At 37.3% G+C, this 20,488-nt stretch overlaps 4 protein-coding genes across 4 annotated transcripts; 1 reads left to right on the forward strand and 3 right to left on the reverse strand.

Moving 5' to 3' along the window:
• Window positions 1–1,769: 1,769 nt before the first annotated feature.
• LOC130713743 (zinc finger protein ZAT9-like) lies at window positions 1,770–3,242 on the forward strand. The gene is made up of 3 exons (XM_057563572.1): window positions 1,770–1,796; window positions 1,972–2,755; window positions 2,890–3,242. The coding sequence occupies exons 1-3, from the start codon at window positions 1,770–1,772 to the stop codon at window positions 3,240–3,242; spliced, it is 1,164 nt and encodes a 387-aa protein (XP_057419555.1).
• Window positions 3,243–6,235: 2,993 nt separating this feature from the next.
• Window positions 6,236–7,638, reverse strand: LOC130733343 (uncharacterized). Its single transcript, XM_057585489.1, has 4 exons — window positions 7,039–7,638; window positions 6,862–6,963; window positions 6,716–6,781; window positions 6,236–6,625 (listed from the first exon to the last, which is right to left on the reverse strand). Exons 1-4 carry the CDS (start codon window positions 7,399–7,401, stop codon window positions 6,566–6,568), a joined length of 591 nt encoding a protein of 196 aa, XP_057441472.1. The 5' UTR covers window positions 7,402–7,638; the 3' UTR covers window positions 6,236–6,565.
• Window positions 7,639–7,764: 126 nt separating this feature from the next.
• Window positions 7,765–8,439, reverse strand: LOC130733344 (uncharacterized). Its single transcript, XM_057585490.1, has 2 exons — window positions 8,280–8,439; window positions 7,765–8,168 (listed from the first exon to the last, which is right to left on the reverse strand). Exons 1-2 carry the CDS (start codon window positions 8,427–8,429, stop codon window positions 7,980–7,982), a joined length of 339 nt encoding a protein of 112 aa, XP_057441473.1. The 5' UTR covers window positions 8,430–8,439; the 3' UTR covers window positions 7,765–7,979.
• A 15-nt stretch (window positions 8,440–8,454) lies between these two features.
• LOC130713826 (uncharacterized) lies at window positions 8,455–13,603 on the reverse strand. The gene is made up of 5 exons (XM_057563664.1): window positions 11,709–13,603; window positions 10,869–11,626; window positions 10,495–10,775; window positions 8,508–9,495; window positions 8,455–8,463 (listed from the first exon to the last, which is right to left on the reverse strand). The coding sequence occupies exons 1-5, from the start codon at window positions 12,733–12,735 to the stop codon at window positions 8,455–8,457; spliced, it is 3,063 nt and encodes a 1,020-aa protein (XP_057419647.1). The 5' UTR covers window positions 12,736–13,603.
• Between the last annotated feature and the right edge of the window lie 6,885 nt (window positions 13,604–20,488).

Genomic DNA, 20,488 nt, shown 5'->3' on the forward strand with positions numbered 1-20,488 from the left:
CCCCAGAGTCAGCGCACTAAGCGGTAGGGGCCTGGCCAATGAGTTTTTTCTATTCGCAAGAGTTGGGATTCGAACCCCCAACCACTTGCTTAAACGATGAAGTGCTGAACCACTACACCAACCCACTTAGTTATTCGGAGACGTTCTAAAAAGTTGTTAACTTGGTGAGAAAGTCATGAAAGATTAAACAAATAATTAAAGTAGAGAGAGAAAATAAGTGATTATGTGCGTTAAAAACAAAAAAAAGTGATTATGTAAATTTTTAATTAAGGGTAATTTATCCAATCAAAATAAATTAAGGGTAATTTACAAAAGTAATAGATATTTTAATAAGTTTATTACTAGTAATTAATTTTGTTAATTACAAAAAATTAGGTAAAAGTAACCGAATAGATTGAGTATAAAAAAGATAATCTATATCTATATCTATCTGTATAATATACTAAAGAAATGTTTTTTTCTGAAAGGTTTTGCTACGTGTAAACCCCATATCATCCCAAAAAAAAAAATATAAATTTTGTTTTTATTAACTTTGAAATAATATTTTTTAAAACAGTATTAAATCTGCATTTAATTTTTGTATCTTAAAACCAAACATTGAACAAAAATCCATCATATATAAAAAAGTGCAATATTTATGAATATTTTATTTTCAAAAAAAATATACAAATATATATTTCAAATAAAGTGGTTGTTTGAACGTAAAGGTTGAAAGTTCAATCCGTAAGAGCCACACTTTTAGATAGATTTTTTATCTCCACCACACTCGGGTCAAAATTGTGAGAGCGTTTTAACACACAAAAAATAGAAAAAAACATTTATATATTTATGCAATTGAAAACTGTAAAAAGTTAAAAAAATATAGTTTTGAACAAATTTTAGATATAACAAAAGTCACAAGTCACTCGTGCATTGCACGGGTTACTCAACTAGTAAAATTCTAAAAAATTGTTAACTTGGAAAGAAATTTGTACCAAAAAAAAAACTTGGAGAGAAATTCAAAGATTAAACAAATAATTAAAGTAGAGAGAAAATAACTGATTATGTACGTTTTTTTGAACGTAGTGATTATGTACGTTAAAAATAAAAATAAAAAAGTGAATATGTAATTTTTTAATTAAGGGTAATTAAGAAAAGTAATAGAAATTTTAATAAGTTTACTTTTTTTTGAAGGAATATTTTAATAAATTTATTACTAGTAACTAATTTTTGTTAATTACAAAAAATTAGGTAAAAGTAACCGAATAGATTGAGTATATTGTTTTTTTTTTTGAAATTGAGTATATTGTTTTTTTTTTGGAACAAAAATTGAGTATATTGTTGATTGGCAAGTAATCAGTTAAATTAGGAGGGAATCCTGAAATTCCTAAATCGAGTTAAAATCGTAATCAAGATATAAATAATTAGAAGATATAATAAATTGGTAACTTTTTTTTAATCAATCTATCTATTAGCCGCGGTTTTGATCAGCAACAATCATTAGAATTCAAACGCCGAAAAGATATCCGGATGAAAATAAACCCTATTTTTTTTCTTCAGCCTTCTTAGCTAAGTCTAACCACCCAATGAAATCCTAATAATTCCCCTCTTTTCTTCACACCCCTCATCAGTGCACTCTTCACAATTTCCATACTAAGAACAACAACATTCGCTCTTTGAGGAATGTTCGTTGTGTGATTTCTTCAGTTTCTCTGTTCAATCCTTCCTTTCAGTAGAGAAGAAACCAAGAAACACAAGATTTTTTTTGGAATTCTAAGTAGTACTCAAATATGGATGGTGATCATCACCAAAATCAGGTAAAAAACACTTTTTCTTTCATTTGCTTTCTTTTGCTGCAGCTCAATTTTTTTCCGGATAAAACTTAGATACAAGACTAGTACCGGTAGTACTAGTACCCGGGTGTGTTTGTGTTGTTGACCAATACAAAAGTCGATTTTTTATTTCATGTTTTTGACTTGTTTTTTTCATAAGGATGATGATAAATCACAAGGGTCAGCTATGACCTCAGAGGATGAGATAGAGTTTAAGACTAAAAATTCAACTGGTAATGATTCAAAGGGTTGTGATATTGAAGGGTCATCATCAGGTGAGAAACTAGCTCCATCAAAAAATCACAAGTGTGAGATTTGTGGAAAGTGTTTCGGTTCTGGCAAGGCATTAGGAGGCCACAAAAGATCACACCTTCAAGCTCTAAAAAAAGAAGGTAGGTCCAGTAAGAAGGGTAATTGCTCATCAACATCAAAAATTTGTTATGTTTGCGAAAAGGGTTTCCCATCCAAGAAGTCCTTGCATGGCCACATGAGGTCCCACCCTGATAGGAAATGGAGGGGTGTTCTCCCTCCCGATCATCCCGCCCTGGCGCAAGGCTCTTGCTTCCCCAACTCAGAGTCAGAAGATGATGATGATGGCAGTGATGATGGTGATGACATTGGATCAAGAGATTTGCCACAAGAGTGGGGTGGGTATCACAAAGGGAAGATCAATGAAAGTGGTTCTAGCAATGAGGAGGTTCATAATGCTGCTAGTATACTCATGCAAATGTCTCAGGATAAATGGCCTCAATCATCACAACATGTCAAGCTCGAGAATGGTGGTCAATATCACAAAGGGAAGATAAGTGGTCATTATTATGTGCAGAATGGAGAAAAGACATCTTCTGAATCTGGGGATGAGACGGATAGCGAGGAGGAAGACGAGGAAGATGCTTATTTCACTAAAGTGAGGTATATGAATGCAGCATTGAAGGGTAAGAAAGGTAAAACTTGGGCGGCCGCGCCTAGAATAGTATTCAAATGTTATCTTTGTCTCTTTCGAATAACTATTGTTTATTTTGTTTGTGTTAAGTTTTCGCTTTCCTTACTCACTTTTTTTGGTTCTGTCCTTGATCAGGTACTAATGGAGGGCGAGATCTTGAGGAGACGGTGGTGGTGGTGAAGGAGAGTAACAAAAGAAGGAAGTTGGTGGTGAGAATCAAGCTTCCAAATTCAGAATCTAAAGCTGAAAACTCGCGGCGGGCGGTGAAAGACGAGTACCAATGTGACATTTGTGAAAAATCTTTCTCAACACCTCAAGCCTTGGGAGGGCACAAATCAAGCCACTATAAAGAGAAGAACAATAGGCCTTCTTCACATGGAGCTGGGGAATCAAGTCAAGCTGTAGTTGCAAGAGAAGAAAGAGGAAGAGTTTTAAGGGATTTTGATCTCAACCATACACCAAATGTTAAGCAAGAGGATGAAATTTAAGTATAGTGATTAAAATTGGAATTTTTCAGACATAGTTTGCTCTATTTATTCTCATTTTAATTTGCATCATGTATTATTGGCATGATTGATGGACATTGGTAATAGTCCCCCCCTATATTGAAATTAACATGAAATTTAAGTTTAGCGATTAAAATTGGAATTTTTCTGACATAGTTTGCGCGGTTTTATTCTCATTTTGCATCATGTATTATTGGCCTGATCGATGTACGCTGGTAATCGTATCTCCAATATAGAAATTAACCTTCAAAATCAAGAGCTATTAGAAATTGAGAGGCATACACTCAACCACCAAACCTAATTATGAGAGGTCCACAATAAACACACTAATTTTGGTAAAGATAAAGAGTTATGATTCATTTACTATTATTTTATTTTCATATTTATTTTTATATATCATATTTATTTTTAATCATATAAGTTATCCAAGCAGGATTCTTCTCATCCATAAAACTATGCTAAAGAGTTACGAAGTGCTAAACCACTACCCATCTCCCTGTTTTTTTTTTTTTGTATAAATCTCGATAATTGTTCTCCCTTCCTATAATTTAACTCTATTTAACTCAATAGTTTCCTTTGATTTAACTTTATTTAACTCAATAGAGTTTTGCTAAAATTTGGCCTAAGGTTAATCTTAATAAGAGTAAATTCGCGGCTATTTCAACTGAAGCAGGTGGGCCCTTTTGGTCAAACAGTTGACCCCAAAAGATTAGTCCATTTTTGTCATCTGCCCACTTTACCCTATGTACACGTTGTCACCCCACAAGTCTGGCGGTTTCGTCAGTGATCTGCAAGTATGTCGATTCAACAACCTTCCCGTATGCAACACTACCATCATAATATTCGGCGGTTTTGCTGCATATCTAGGAGGGTTTTCTTGTTCGGTGTTTGAATGGTCTATGGCTATGCAACCCCTTTTATGCTTGAAGTTTTGTAACGTGCTGTTGTAAGTTGCTCGTTGGTTGCTGATTTTGGTGGTTTAAGTAGTGGGTAGGATCAACCCTTGCGTGACAAAGGAAACAAGGCAATGTTTGGCTTTGACGGATTTAATTTCTTGTTCTTGTTTGGTTTCTTTTTTTTAAGGGTTGAAGTATCCCTTGTACTCCCTTTAATGCATTCTTCGGCTTATTTAAAAAAAAATTGCAAGTTACACATCACAAGGTAATAGTCATGTTGAATTAGAGTATTTCACTACTAAAAAAACGTGATTTTAGCGACGGATTTTTCACCTCGCTGTTGTTCCGTCGCTAATTCCATTTTAATATTTTATAATGCAAATTAGCGACGGAATTATACCGTCGCTGATGACCTCGGTGAATTTTGTCAGAAGTTAGCGACGGAAATCTAACAGAAATTCCGTCGCTAAATATATTGTTTTTAAAAATGAATAATTTTTCTCCCAGATTCAAACATGGTTCTTGTCTCCAAAAGGGAACTAGATGATATATTTTGTATTAGAGTAAAGTACACTCACCCCCCTTAAGGTTTGTTAGAATTACACTCCACCCCATTCTTATCTAAAATCTACATCCCACCCCATTTTATATAGAGGCAAATTTAGTGACGAAAAATATTTTTCATTAATAATTAGTTATTATTTAAATTGTTAATCAATAATTTCAAAAAAAAAATCAATATAATCCAATAAATTTAAAAATGAAAACATCACAATCCTCCTCATTCTCTCAATCGCGTTTTTCCTCCGTAAATTCATAATGCAAATTATGCAATAGCACACCTGCCCGATTTACAAACCATATCTCGAACATAGTTAAACATGCTTGTGTTTTCATATTTGGTAATAATTCAATTTTAATCAAAATAATCTCTTTATACCTCCAATTTTCAAAATTGGGTTGTAGGCCAAAAAAGCAACACAAATGGGTGAAGAAAATAGAGAAACAAAATTATGAAAATATGAAGTGGATCTGAGGTTATTAGAGCCCAACGAGGCGGTGGAGCATCGTTTTTAACAAAATCCAACAATATCTAAGACCAACAGAGCGTTCGCTCACAACTTCAAGGGGTGAAATTCACAAGAAGTAGTTGAACAAGTGGCTTTAGGGATGTGCGATTCACGTTCTGGGGTTCAGGTTGCAACAAAACTTTGAGGCATGGAGGTGCCATGGGGTTTCACATTGTGGGACAGTGGAGCCGTGTTAAAGGGAGTAAAGGCTTGGTGGTGGCCGTTTGTGGTGAGAAATATGATTTGGAGATAGATGGGACGTGGACTTAACAGACAGAGTGAATGGTTTTTTTAAATTTAATTCAGTAAAATTATTTTCATAAATTAATGTATGATAGTGTATATGCATTAAATTTATTTAAATTTTTACTAATTAGTAATTAGTTTTTAGTAGTGAGGAATTTGTTTTCGTCACTAAAATTTGCCTTTATAAAAAATGGGGTGGAGTGTAGATTTTTAAAAAGAATGGGGTGGAGTGTCATTCTTGCAAATCTTGAGGGGGTGAGTGTATTTTACTCTTTGTATTATGTTTGGAAATAAATATATTTAAGTTTAAAAACACTACTAGGTTAAAAGATTTCCAAACACTTAACCAATCCATTCACTCATGCTCGCTAACACACTCATCTGAAACCTCTCGACTCTCACATCACATGGACGCCGCCCTCTCCTTCTCCACCGTTTGTCCTTCCCTCCTCTCATCTCACCTTCCCTTTGCGTGTCTGACTCCACCCTCTCCTTCTCCATCGTTGGCCTTCCCTCGCTTCCAGCAAATACGTGAACCCTCCTCCTATTTCTCAGGTAATTGAAATTCTTCTTCTATTGTTGTTCAATATTTACTTCCCTTTTCCCTTCTATTTAGTTCTTTAGATCTCTTTGATTCTCTTCCAAATTGCTGAAACTGAATCCATTTCTGTGTGTTTGATTGTTTGTGTTGATAGTTTCTGGTTACGCCAAGTCTCAAGGTAGAACTCGGGAATTAGATTTCCCACCCCTGGGTTTAGAATTGCCACCCTAGTCTTTTTAAAAAAATGCCGGGAATACCCTCCGGGACTTAAACCTCCATACCAGTCCAGAGGTTGATGTTCTGGACTAGTCCGAGAGTTAAACCTTCGGATTCTTTAATTACAGTTAAAATAACATGACTTTAGTCCAATTGCAGCAAATATAACATGACTTTAAAATTGAAAAGTTACATAATCCAATTTAAACAAAATTACAATACAATAATCCAAGTTAAGCATTAGAAAAGTAAAGCAAAATAACAATACGAAATCTAAGTTCAGCATTTCAAAAGTTACACAAATAGTCCTTAATATAGATTAGTAAAGAACTAATATTAATCTTCTGTTATGTTTGTGAAGCTTCCAGGTGGAGGTGCACTGTCCTTTGAAAATACCTGTATAATGAAAACAGATTCAAATGCTTTGTTGTAGATGTGGAAAAGATTCAAATGCTTTATTTTAGATGTGGAAGAAGATTATCATACCTTGACTACATTGGACAAGGTTATATTCAGATAACAATTAGACTTTCTAGGAGAGAACACAGCGACCTGAAAGCAAAGTGAAGAAACGATGTGATGTCCAAGTTGTCCAAAGAAGCTTAAAATGTTAAAGTTGCCTATAGATTAACCTTTTGGAGAAGCAGAACAGATCCAACAGTTATGTCTTTCGCAAATACGCTTTCAGTGAAGACCTTGTGATGGATACTAGCGCCAACAGTGCCCGTAGGGTCCTGAATCTCAATCTCAGATGTCATGAGAGAAACATGAATCATTTCACTGAAATATAAGGAGGAATAAGGAAATACCTTGAGTGTAACTGTTGCATCTCCAAACCCATTGGGATTGCAGGATTTGATAACACCGATGACGTGATCTACTCTTTCATGATGGTGAGTGATTGCGCCCAGAGGAGTGGCAGATCCGTTTAATTGCAGGGCTGAAAGCCAAGCATTGGATTGGAAATCGGGATCGGTGTCGTGGCCGTCTTGGAGGACTTGCCTAACGAATTGTTGGGTTGAAATGTTTGGTTTGTCGTCGGTGGATCTGCGGTGAATCATGGCGGCCTGGACGGCGCCAGCTGGGCCGGGAATGAGAGGACGAGAGCTGGAGGCAAGGTTGTCTTGGCGTTTGCAAGGGCGGATGAAGGTTGATGGTGGATCTTGTTCCATTTCTTCTGGTTATTTCCTGCAACAAGGGAAGAAGGGAAGTAATGTAATGGTGTAGGATGCCTTTGGTGCATAGGGGACTAATATAGGAAGTAAAGGGATTTATGGTGTAGGAGGAATGAGTAATGGGGTTGGTGGTGAAGATTAATGGTGGTCAGAGTTGGTTGTGTAGGCAGTGATGGTGGTTGAGATTGTAATTGATGGTGGTCAGAGTTGGTTGTGTAGGCATTCTGCTGCTTGATAAGGGTGATCCAGGACTATAAGTTTCGGATCACTCCAGGACTTTAAGTTTCGGATCAATCCAGGACTATAAGTTCCGGACTGATTCATAATTAAATTTACCACCCCCCTTTTTAAGACGTCCGAGAGTTGAAAACCCGGATTAATATGAAACTTCAAGATTCGTACCTCTAAAACCAGATACTGTCACAGACAGAAACGTGAAAATGCAGTGACAATAATATGGGACAAACAGACCTCGTTACAATACTGGAGCATTGTCTTAATATATGTAGGAAAATATTCTTGCTAATAATATGGTTACAGACATGGTTACAACATTACAAACATGAATCATATTATCAATCTTCTGTTATGTCTGTTAAATCAAAGTTGGTAATAACACAAGGACCAATCCAAACAGTGTGTTCAGCCATAAATCTATCCAAACGCTCTTTATACGGTTTACACCATTCGGACTCGGGTTCTTCAACGTTGTATTCCCATTGGGGAGCAATTGGCGGCATAGGATGTCCAGACACCAACTTCAGCTACATTTAAGAGTATAGTAGTAAAATTAGATATATTTCAATATAAATTGTTTAACGTGACAAGAGAGTGTATTAATAAAAAAGAAGATATGTATTTAATTGAGGATATACCTGTACAAAGTGATTGGTCACATGACCAATAGCTATGACAGGATGTTCTAACGGTGGGGCGCCTCCTCTCATCGGAAGGTAAGTGTAACTAGATTTTAACGAGATGGAGATGAAAACCACCCGAAACCGGTTAGCAATAAGGTACCCCATCTCCGGTAGATGCATCCATTTGGCTTTAGTGGCTCTACCATCAGGAGGGAGAGTGAGACGATTGTGCATGGCTTGTACCACATCATAACCCCACATGCGTGTATAGTGTTTCTCATAGAGTGTGAGTTCTACAATCAGCTCTTCCCTAACCCGAGGCCAACCGTCCTGACCGTTCTGAAGGTCCAGCAATGCAGCGACGGCTCTGTATCCACAATTACCATCCCCGACAACATCTATCACTTCATGTATATATGGCCATAAAAAAGATGGCAACTCCGGTAAGTAGATTTTGGAGCCGGTGGCCGTCATAGCCATCTTGTTCTTTGACTTAGGAGCTTGCGATGTTGGAGTTGTTTTAGGAGTTTTGGTGAGCCTAGGTTTCCTCTTGCTAGCTTTCGATTCTTGTTCTTTGGTCTGATTGTCAACATGTTCCCAATGTGAAAGGTCACGCTGGGTGGATCCTATTGATTGACCTCTGGGAGGTTTGGTTTTCCTCTCCTTGGACGATTGATTGTGCTTTATCTTCACTTCAGGAGGACACAATGAACTGATTTGAGGACAATAAAGCTCTTTAAGCTTCCTTCTCAGCATACTTTGGCCCGCATCATCCAAGGTATTGAAATGAGCCCACAAAGCCTCAATCTCTAGCGGCATGCATCCACTGTTTGAGGTTTGACTCTCCACAACAGGCACTTGTTCCCAAGAAAGTATCTTCCAGAATGGATCAACTGCTGCATACGGAATTGAGGCAATACTCTGAAGTGCACAAGCGCAAGGTAGTCCATGAGTGACTTTCATCACGCAACCGCATTTCTCACCATGACCCCAAAATCTGTTTTGTTCATCATACATTAGGTGAAGTGCATGTTTAGCAACGAATCCTCTCATATTCTTATACATTGGAGACTTGAAACGGTGCTCTACAATGTTAATACTGCGCTCAAACGATGCTTGTATTGCATTGTGGCGTACAATGGTCAACCTATCAATTGCTTCCCATGAATCGCACAGGTTACCCTTGCCATTCCTAAGCATCTTCTTCAAGCTTGCATGTGCACTTTCAGCCCTGCATACAAACATGAAGCTAGTCTATCAAGCCTATCAAATGCATACAAAAAATGAAACAAGCCTATCAAATGAATCAATTCTATCAAATGAAACAAGTCTATCAAATGCATACAAAAAATGAAACAAGCCTATTAAATGAATCAATTCTATCAAATGAAGCAAGTCTATCAAGATTGCATGTGCGTACTAATCCGAGACTTGAACATTCGGATTTATGTCGGGGCAGAAAAGTTGAAGTGATGGTGGTGGCAAAAAATGAAGAGAAATTTAAATGGTAGAAAATATAAACAAACGTATATTATTGGCAAATTATAATGGATGCAATGATACATACCAAGGTGGTGCTGGTTGATGAAGGTTGTTGTTGGTGGTGCATGAAGGTTGTTGTTGGTGGTGCAATGATGGTGGTGGGGGGTTGAGGGGTAGTAAGAAAAGAGGAAGTGAGGGAGTGAGGGTGATCAGAAGTGAAATGTAATGGGGGGTGGTTTGGTGGTTGAGGAGTTTATGCAGGCCATAATGGTGGTGAGGTAGGTGAAGCTATGGAGTAATGGTGCTGAAAAAGGTGGTAGAATCTGTCAGAGGTGTCCGGAAGTTGAAGTTTCATACTAATCCGGAAGTTGAAGTTTCATACTGATCCGAAGGTTGAAGTTTCGGATTATATCTTGAAGATTAAACTTCATTACAAGGGTTTGTGTTGTTGAGTGCCAGGTTTTGGTTTCCATTACAAGGGTCGATTATTAGGGTTGGTTATAAAAGTTATTGATTTTTAAAATTATTAGGGTTGATTATAAAAGTGAAAAAGAAAAAAAAAATGTTAAAGTGAAGATAAAGCTCACAAATTATTAGGGTTTAGGGTAAAAGTGAAAAATAAAAAAAAAATATACGTTAAAGTGAAGATAAAACTCATACTAATCCGAAATAGTAGTGCAAAATACATAGTCCCCTAATATCATAATAGTAATGTCAACAAAATGCTCATACAACTAATGTCCCCTACTGTCCCCTACCCCGACGACCTCCCCTACCCCTACGACCTCCCCTGGCTCCTGCCCTGCCGCCCTCCCGGCCACCTGCTCGGCCGCCGGCTCGGCCACCTACTCGGCCACCTGCTCCCAGACCTCCTCTCCCAGCAGCGTAAGCAATGCCCTGTGTCCCAGCCAAGTCCTGGAGGATGCGAAGTGCTCTCTCCGTTAAAGCGCGGGCCTGTGTGCCTGGCAGCAAAGCATCATCCACCTCAAGTGACAACTCAAGGACTTCTAAAGCCCTACGCAAAGCAGCCTGAAAGTAAATAATAAAAAAAACGTTGTTAGTAAATCACATACAGAAAACCACAAGTGCATAAAGAAAATAGAAATAAAATTTAAAATTTACCACGGCACTGAGATCAATCCTCCTCTCATCCGGTATGATGAAACAATGAGACACTCTAGCGTACCAATCCATGTAACCGCCCACAGCCTGTCCCTCCTCTATAGCAGGGTCGCCCTCAGGGAATGAGTACTGCACATAACCTGCGAATGCCGCATCAACAGCCTCAGCTGCGGGAGATCTATCCATCTCACTAGGGTGGCGCGGGATCGTCTGTATATACCCAAACTGTCGCATGACCCGCTCCGGAAGATGAGGTCGCACAGCAGGGGGATAGGGACACCGAATGTAGCCTGAGAACAAAGCTCTCTCATCCCGCTGTCGCCATTCCCTGTGGGCCTCATATGGAGTCCAAGTGACGTCGTCGGCCGTCAACTCATCAAGTAGTACTCGCCTCTCGTCAAGCCTAGCATGCCCCGACCGTGACTCTGTCCACCTACGAGCTCTGGGCTGGTCCTCTGTGTAAGCCGGGTTCGCATACCGGCGAACGAGCCTGTCTGGAAAGTGCTCAAAGACCCAGGCCATCAACAGGGAAGTGTAACCGCCCATCTGTTTGACCCCGCTGCGAGAAGACTGTCCAAGCTGGTCGTACAATGTGGCAAGGGCCATGGCGCCCCACGCGAACTCCGACACCCGCTCAAGATCCTGTAGCATGCCTATCCAACGGGCGGAGAATGAGTGCCCCCCACTCTTGTCGGCGAACAATGTCGCGCCAACAAGATGCATCAGGTACATCCTGGCTGCATGCTCGTACCGCCCCTCTACATTACAATGTAATACCAATTATGATTAAGTAAATATAAATAATAGTTGGAAAAAGTTCAGATAATGAATGAAACAAACCTGCAACAGCTTTCGGGTAAAGGTCTCGCAAGAAGCTGAACCTCATAGTCGGACCCCTAAGCTTATCAAACTCAGCCATGTACAAATCTGCATCCCCCCCTAACAGCAAAGCGCAGGTCTCTGCCACATCATATCTCGAGGCCACTCCTGGAGTGTAGAATCTCCCACCAACCGGGATGTGAAGAAGAGCGGAGACGTCGTCAAGGGTGACAGTCATCTCCCCAAATGGCATGTGGAAACTACTAGTCTCCTCGTGCCACCTCTCCACAAGGGCCGATATAAGCCCTGGATCCGTCTCTACATAGCTGCACCTGACCAGTGGATACAGTCCGCTCCTCTCCACAATCAAGCGGACCTCCCTGTAATTGTCCCCCTCACACGTCATCAGCCCGAGCTTCGTACCAGCAGTGGCAAGCCTCAAATCACCTCGCTCAGAATAACGAGGGTCAGTGGTGCCTAGTAGGGTATGCCACGTCCACGGCGCTATGTGATCCGGGTAATGCTGCAGAAGTGACAACTCAACCGGCCCACCAGGAAACGGTGGATCTCTCTGGAGCGGCGGCATATTCGGATCCTCTACCTCTACATCCTCACCCTCAATCTCAGACTCAGACCCCGACTCCGACCCCGACTCCGACTCCGACTCCTCAACTGCATCAATATCAAGTGAAGAGGTGGAAGGCTCAACAGTATCGTGGGCGGTAACCTCAGGCGTCGACTGAGGAGAAACCTCAGTAGCAGTAACCTCAGGCGTCGAGAGAGCAGGAACCTCAGTAGCAGGAACCTGAGTAGCAGGAACCTCAGTAGCAGGGGCAGGAACCTCAGTATCAGGAACCTGAGTAGCAGGAACCTCAGTAGCAGGGGCAGGAACCTCAGTGGTCGCCTTCAGAGCCCCCTTCCTAGCCCGCTTCCGAGAAGTCGACACATCTGTATCATGATCACCTCGCCTATGAGAAGCGTGGAGATAGGCACGACGATCGGCCAACTCTTCAGACGATACCCTCTTAGTTTGCTTTGTCCTCGCCATAATCTATCAGAAAAAATAAGGAAAACAGATTAATAGCTATGTAATGAGTAACTAACTAGTTGAAGCAATCCACAAGTATACACAGTAAACTAATGTTATGAAATTTCAATACAATTCAAATAATGTTATGAAATTCAAATGTGAAATCTCAAGTTGGTTATGTCCTTAACCACTACCCTAAGATAGCCAAAAGCATGGAAATTATCTTCACCCCATTCATCTTATCATGAAAAACAATAACAGAAGCAATAGGAGAGACAGTACTGAATCTCTCAAGTCCGAATCTTGAAGTCCTGGACCAGTCCGAATCTTGAAGTCCTGAACCAGTCCGAATCTTCAAGATTCGGAGTACGAATATCCCCAAATTCGCACCTCAGAACCCCATATACCCCAGAAATCACAATAGGAATGAAATTTCACCAAATCAACTCATAAAAAGGGATTCGAAACCTAACCTAATCTGAAATACCTAAATTTGAAACCCTAAATTTGAAATCACAACACTAACTCATCAAAATACACATGATTCAAAATACACATGATTCTTGGTCGTGGATTCCAACAAATTACCTCAGTGTGGTCGGTTTTGAATCACAGATGATTCTTGGTTGCTTTTGGTCGTGATGTGTGGGTCGATTTGGGTGCCTCTGGGTCGCTTCTCCTGAACCAGTCCGAGAGTTGATGTTCTGTCCCGTTACAAATGTGAATCTGAATTGATAGTTTTGTTCTATTATTAACTGAGTCCGACATTTGAAAATTCGGAGGAGTCCGAATGTTATACATTCGGACTAAAACACGGAGGGGCAATATTGGTTTTTCCCCACTTTTAAATGGGGTGGCAATTCTAAACCCAGGGGTGGGAAATCTAATTCCCGTAGAACTCCTGTCACGTTTGGACCAACTACTATCCTTTGCTGTAGAACGCTACAAAATCATACCGAAAGGTAACCTAATTCAGTAATTTTGAGAGTTTGTATCATACATGAATAACTTTATAACATTGCAGATTAAGGTTCAAAATATTTAATAGTTGTCATTTTGATCTATTTCATGTGCTGGATCTTATCAAAACTCATTTTTGGTCTTGATTATGTGCATAATTAGGAGGACATGGTCTTTAATTTGCAGCCTTAACTATCCCTTATTCTATTGGCTTTGAGTGCTCTGATTTCTGTCTATTAGCCTTGGTCGTGAATGCAGTTGCTGAGGAAGTTTAATGTTGCACAAATTGGACTTTACAGTTGTTGGCTAGAGATTAGAGAAGCACAATTTGTAAACAAATGCAAATATTTACGTCTTCCCTTTGCCTATAAAAAGAAAATCATTAATTAGATCGTGTCTAAACTAAATGAAGAAATTAGATCCCATTTCTCCTGACTTATACGTAACATTTACTTCAAGTTTTATTGGACATGTTATATAGCTCTAATAGAAGATAATATATACAATTGGACATGGCAGATTTTGACTCTGAATTTGATGGAGGATGGATTATATTTAGGTGGAACTTTGAATTTCTGTTTTTTGTATCTGTTAGTGGGTTGGTCTTGTTGTTATCACAACTTTGCTGAAGGTAGAGTCTTGCCTTGGGGTGGTTCTAGTATAATAAGGAATGATGGTTTCTTTCCTCTAATTGCACCTAGTTAGAACTTTAATTGTGAGACTTTTGGGATCAATTTGGAGTCATTCCAGAATTCTGTTTTGCTGCACCATTAATGAAGTAGATAGTATTGAAATTACTTGATAAAATGGCATTCATTTATGCACCAGTACATTTAATAAACTTAGGAACAATTGTTTTTTGTGTACCAAAGTGTGGGCACTATCAATTTAATTTGTAGAATTGGTGGCTTTAGATTAACAGTAGTTGTTTTCTCTTTAGTTTCCCCAACAGCAAACATAAATTCCGTCGCTAAATATATTGTTTTTTAAAATTATAAATTCTTTTCCCAGATTCCAACCCGGGTCTTGTCTTCAAAAGGGAAGGCTTTTACCATTTGAACTAGACTAGAAGACATTTTTGTAATTTGTTTTGAAATACATATATTTAACTATACAAACACTATTAGTTTAAAAGATTTCCAAACACTTAACCAATTCATTCACTCATGCTCGCTAACACACTCATCTGACTGCACCAGTTTGACTGCACCAGCTGTTCTTTCTTTCATTGATGCATACACTGGGAAGGAACTCAAATATGAACTTTTTCTTTCAAAGAAAAAACTAATCAACTTTTATTTTTGAGCTCACCTTAAGAGATAGTTTTTGCAGTTGTACAAAAATGCTTACTAATCACTGTTTCTTTGTGATTCATTGAATTTGATGTTTGATTTGCTGCCCTATGTACAGGTTTGGGTTGGAACTTGCAGTTTCATCTCCTCTATAAGCCTCGACATCTCAGGATAGAGGGAGCAATCTGCTTTGTGTTTCCCTTCTGTGGATGTGAAGCTGCTTGAATAAAGAGGTACATCCCTATCTGTCTAAGTTTGAAGCTACTGAAGGGTTTGACACATGTGCTTGTGTGTAAAATTGTTGTTGGGACTTAACTTTATGGGTTCTCACTATTTTCAGCAACAATCTTTACTAAACTGCTACCATATGTTGCTTTAAAACCTTGCTTGCATGAGTTAAATATGAGGATTCAAGCCTTCAAAGTTTATTTTAGCTTGAAATCCTTGTTATGTTATAGATCTAGTACCCTTTCCCTGCTAACGGTGATCTCTTGTTAATTCTTGTTACTTGAATGTAATTCTGAATTTGGTACAATTTGTACATAGAGCTATTGACAGCCTTCTTTAGGTGATCTTTCATCATAGTTCTATTTTTTAATTCACAAGTTGCAGGTTTAATGTATTAACCATATTTTCTCCACTTCATATACATGTACACTTGTATTGGGTATTATGATTTTAGATTTGTCAGACTTTGAAGTGATTTCTTAAACTTCTCTTCATATACTCTGGAGCATATAATCTGACCATTAGTAGCATAGTTCTGATGTTCCTTTCCAACCGTGAATTGAATTCATGATTTTATACTAATCTCCTACCTATTGAGATGGAAACTTCTATTTCTTTTACATATGAACTTTTCTTTTTAGCTGTCCTTTGTTAGAGTGCTTGGGTAGTATGCAACTACGCATATAACAAAATAATCCAAGTTTCAATGTCAATTTCTTTCTATCATTTTGATTCCCTTGGTAAATGAATGTGTTTGAATGAGATGTTCCTTTTTCAAAATTAATTTGCAGGAATAGTTTGTCGGTTGCAAAGGAGAAAAACATCCAGTATGTTGCATTCCCTGTGGTGTCTATTGTCTATTTGACAAATTAAAAGCTATCTCATCAGACAAGGTACTGAAGAATTTCTTTGAACATCCAGTATGTTTAATTTGTCAAAATCTGTCATATGCATATCATTAAACCTCTCTTCTCATTTAGCCATCTGTTATTGGTATATACCCCTTTGTTCATAATCTTTTTTATTCAAATGGAAAAATTTCCCAATCCATGATGACATGTCTCGAAAATAGTATTTTCTGCAATCTCATGGACTGAAGAATTTCTTGTAGTTGAGGGGTGATTTTGTGTTCTAGTCATGAGCTTAGTTTTGGGATTTAGCGAGGGAATTAGCAAGGGAATGGAAATAAAAATGTTAGGCAGTTAGCGACGCACTGTCTGTTCCGTCTGAAATAGCGACGGAAACATCCGTCGCAAATAGCTACGGATTATCATTCTCCCTCGCTAATAGCGACGGACTGTTCCGTCGCAAATAGCGACGGAAAGAGGCCTAATACGGAAAACAAGTTAGCGACGGAAATATATAAACCAGCGACGGAAATACTCCGTCGCCGATAGCGACGGATTTAAGAATCCGTCGTTAAATATTTATCGACGCCACTTTACACGGCGGATGGAGTTCCGTCGCTAAATTTTTAGCGACGGAATTTTCCTTGTTTAGCGACGAATTTTGTCCCTCGCTAATTTGCTTTTTTTTAGCAGTGTTTATTCAGAACGTTATGATTATTGATTACAAGTAGTTAGTCGCAACTTAATTTGTTGATAGCATTAGTCGCAATTCTTGATCCTATTATTCCGCATAGAAAATTGTGGTACAGAACACTGGGCACTACGTACTCTTTAGTAAAATCAAGTTAAAAGTGACACTTATTAAAATTAAAAAAAAATCGAAAAGTATCGAATTAAGCATAAATAGGTGAGTCTTACAATATGAAAAAAAAGAGGTTCTCATCACTCAAGTACTAGGGAGGGCTATAGATTTTTCCCCATGGCAAAGCCTAGCACAGTCTACCCAAGTTCGCCCCCATCACCCCCAAACGCAGCCGGAGTCTATCTGGTTGATGTTACTCCGCGACGTACTTCCATTTTGTTATGCATCTTCTTAACCACCTTTTGTATTATCATCCCAGCTTGCATTATCACCATTACCATTGTTATATGTGATAGAAACCGTCACTTGAACCCAAATATTTGGTTCGACTCAGCCTCATTCACCTCACTTGACAAGTCCATTGACCCCAAACTCACGGCCAAATTGAATGTCACTTTCGTCGTCACGAATCCTAACAAGAAGTACAACATCTCTTTGTTAGAAATCTAGTTGTGATAATCCTGGATAACTTCGAAGAATCGTGTTGAACACTTTCCGAACAAAGTATTTCGATCCTATTCTTGCCTGGGTTCACGAAATCCTTGTTGGGATAATTCTGAAGATCAATCTGCTTCAGGCAAATGAAGAACAGATCAAGAATGTAGAGCGTAATTTTGGTTTCTGTTTTCTGTATCCATTCCTTAGGCTGCAAGTCACCTTATATAGGAGGCTGCACGAATGATCACAACTGTTCGAAAATAAGTCACGATTTTTCAAACAATTTCAAACTAGGGTCACACCCGTTCAGCGGGACCCCAGCCAGGGGCTCCGCCCCTTGGACCCCGGTTCGTATTCGCGGTCAATTATGCGTTGGCTCACCGAGCGTGCACTCCGCACTAACCTGACTCGATTCCGAGCCTAACGCGTAATTGCATCAGCCTATAGTAGATCACATTACTACTAAAATACATTGATGATTCTAAAATCACCAACACTCTTATGAAGTCATTGTTGTCACTCTTGATTATGGTGGTGGTTGTAAAGACTCACATAATTTTTGCCCTGGCCTTCTTGCCTCCACTCGCTTCTCAAATTTCTTGCAACTTACCCGGAGCGAGAACACACTCTCATTTCAAATCAATGTGGTAGACCAGATTGTTGGTAACAGCATTATCGCTGACAGGGTTCGAGGATCAATAGAATTTGGACTCAAATTGTATGCTCGTATCAATTGTGAATCTCACATCATGGAATTTTACTGCAAATGTCTGAGCTTTATATTCAAGTCCAGTAATGATACTTTTGCTTCAGGAACTTGTATGTCTCATCCAAGTCTTACCTTTTAATTTCTAGGCCTCCTAGTAACTTTTTGTCGATCAATCACATTTATTTTCATGGGTTGCTAGGGGTGCCTTTGTTCATTACAGGGCATCGATGTTATTTATTTTTTCTACCAAAGTGTAGATTTGAACAAGAACATGAAGTTTATATCTCCACGAGTCATGTGACAAGAAAAAAAAAATTTAAACCCTTGTTAGTGTGGCAAATCACATTTGTTTTATATTACTGACACGCTACTTGATACAAGTCTATTATAATATATTAATTTTGAAGCACGAAATATAACGTTGTCACTTGTCATTTACTTCAGCGAGATCACATACTTAGCTTAGTTGTCATCTCATAGATATTAGAGTTTTTCATCTTCCACAACTCTACATGTAACTTCCATTATAATTAAATACAAAAAGTAAATATAAATTTATTATAATAATTTAATTTCTTATTAAAAATACAAATAGCACATTATCAAAATAATAATAATAATAATAGTTATTATTATTATTATTATTATTATTATTATTATTATTATATTTTCTAATCTCTCAATCATCTTACAAAGTAATTATATGCTCTCGCTCTCATGTATTGTGCATGTCTTATTTTAATAGTATATTAAATCTGAAATTGAGATGTGGAGCTGTTACATCATAAAAATCCGCTCACATTTTATGTCACATAAGCAATTTTAAACAGTTGGAACACTCCCCTTTTAATTTTTCAATTTTAAATGATCATTTTTAGTAACATTTTTAACTCTATCAACATCCAATGCTGAGTCTCAAGTAAGAAAAAAGTCCGAGATATGACTCAATGAATATAGTTAACATTTCATCTAACCCCTCTTTAAAATACATTTGCACACCTTTTTTTGGTACACATCGGAAATAATTTGCAAATATGACATTCATTACAAGAAAAATGGGAATTACCGTTACTGACAGACAAAAATCGTTGGTAAGCCCTAAAAGTCGTTAGTAAAGAAAAATCACCGACGATCAAGTATCCATCGTTATTAATCTCCTTAGTAATATTTACCAACAATTTTCAAAAGTCATCAATAAATTAGCAATGGTTATAGTCGTTGGTAAGATACTAACGACCTCAATCGTCGTTAAGTTATCGGCAACACAAATAGTCAGTAATTCTAATTTGAACGAAAAAAAATCCATTAGTAGGATCAAAAGTGTTTCATTAGTAGATTTGTTTTTTAATATATTGCGCTCTTCGTGACAATACAATAAAACTTACTTATAGTTTGATAAAAATTACCCACATTATTAGATAATATTATTTAAATATAAAACCTTAATATCAATTTCCATATTAGCCCTTTTTTAAATTAGTAAAATAATAATAACTACGAAATACATAATTAAAAAAATATTGAACATTAAAATTATTTAATCATAATTCTATTTATTGATAATTATTTAATCATAATTCTATTTATTGATAATTATTTTATAAAAATATATCATTAATATGTAAATTATTTTTTACATATTTATAAATATAAATCAAAATATATCTAGAAACTTCTAGATTATCTCATAGAGTCTATGTTTTTTCATTCACAAAACATATATAACACGCTTATAATGCATGTTTGTTTGTTTTTTAAGTTATAATGCGTGTTTGTATGACCAACATATATTGCATGTTTAATATATATACCAACGATTTATGTATACATATGTCTGTGTGTCTATATACATATACAAATACTCACGGTATTTTATGAAATGTATAAATATTTATTGATATATTTAGTAAAACTGATAATATGAAAAAATAAAATATATTTTTATTTATTAAAATTATTTTTCATTAACTAAGTTTCTTTAAAATGATTTGCCTTTATTAAGTACATTAGTTAAGTTAGTTGCATGAATTATTGTTAATTTTATTTCTAAGTAAGCTTTTAATTATTACCAAATATTATAAGTATTGACACAATTAATATGTTAGTTTACTATTTTATAATACTTACCATTTCATTTATGTGTTAAAAAAATATCTTGCTAAAAAAATATTAATATATGGCCGCGCAACGTGCGGGTGTACATCTAGTTTATTTGAACTTGAAACGTAAAAATGCACAAAATCATCTACTATGTGCAGTCCGTTTAATTTGATCGCAGAAACTTCTATAACATGTCATGAACGAACTATATAAAGGTTTAAACGGTTTGAGTGTGATCGAACCCACATAGTTTTACACACCACATTCAATCAAATTTATTAATTTTGTTTTAACTTAATCATCATGTCACAAAATGATGAAACTTCTTTTTCTT

This window comes from Lotus japonicus, chromosome 1 (genome assembly GCF_012489685.1).
Source record: "Lotus japonicus ecotype B-129 chromosome 1, LjGifu_v1.2".
Classification (NCBI taxonomy): Eukaryota; Viridiplantae; Streptophyta; class Magnoliopsida; order Fabales; family Fabaceae; genus Lotus; species Lotus japonicus.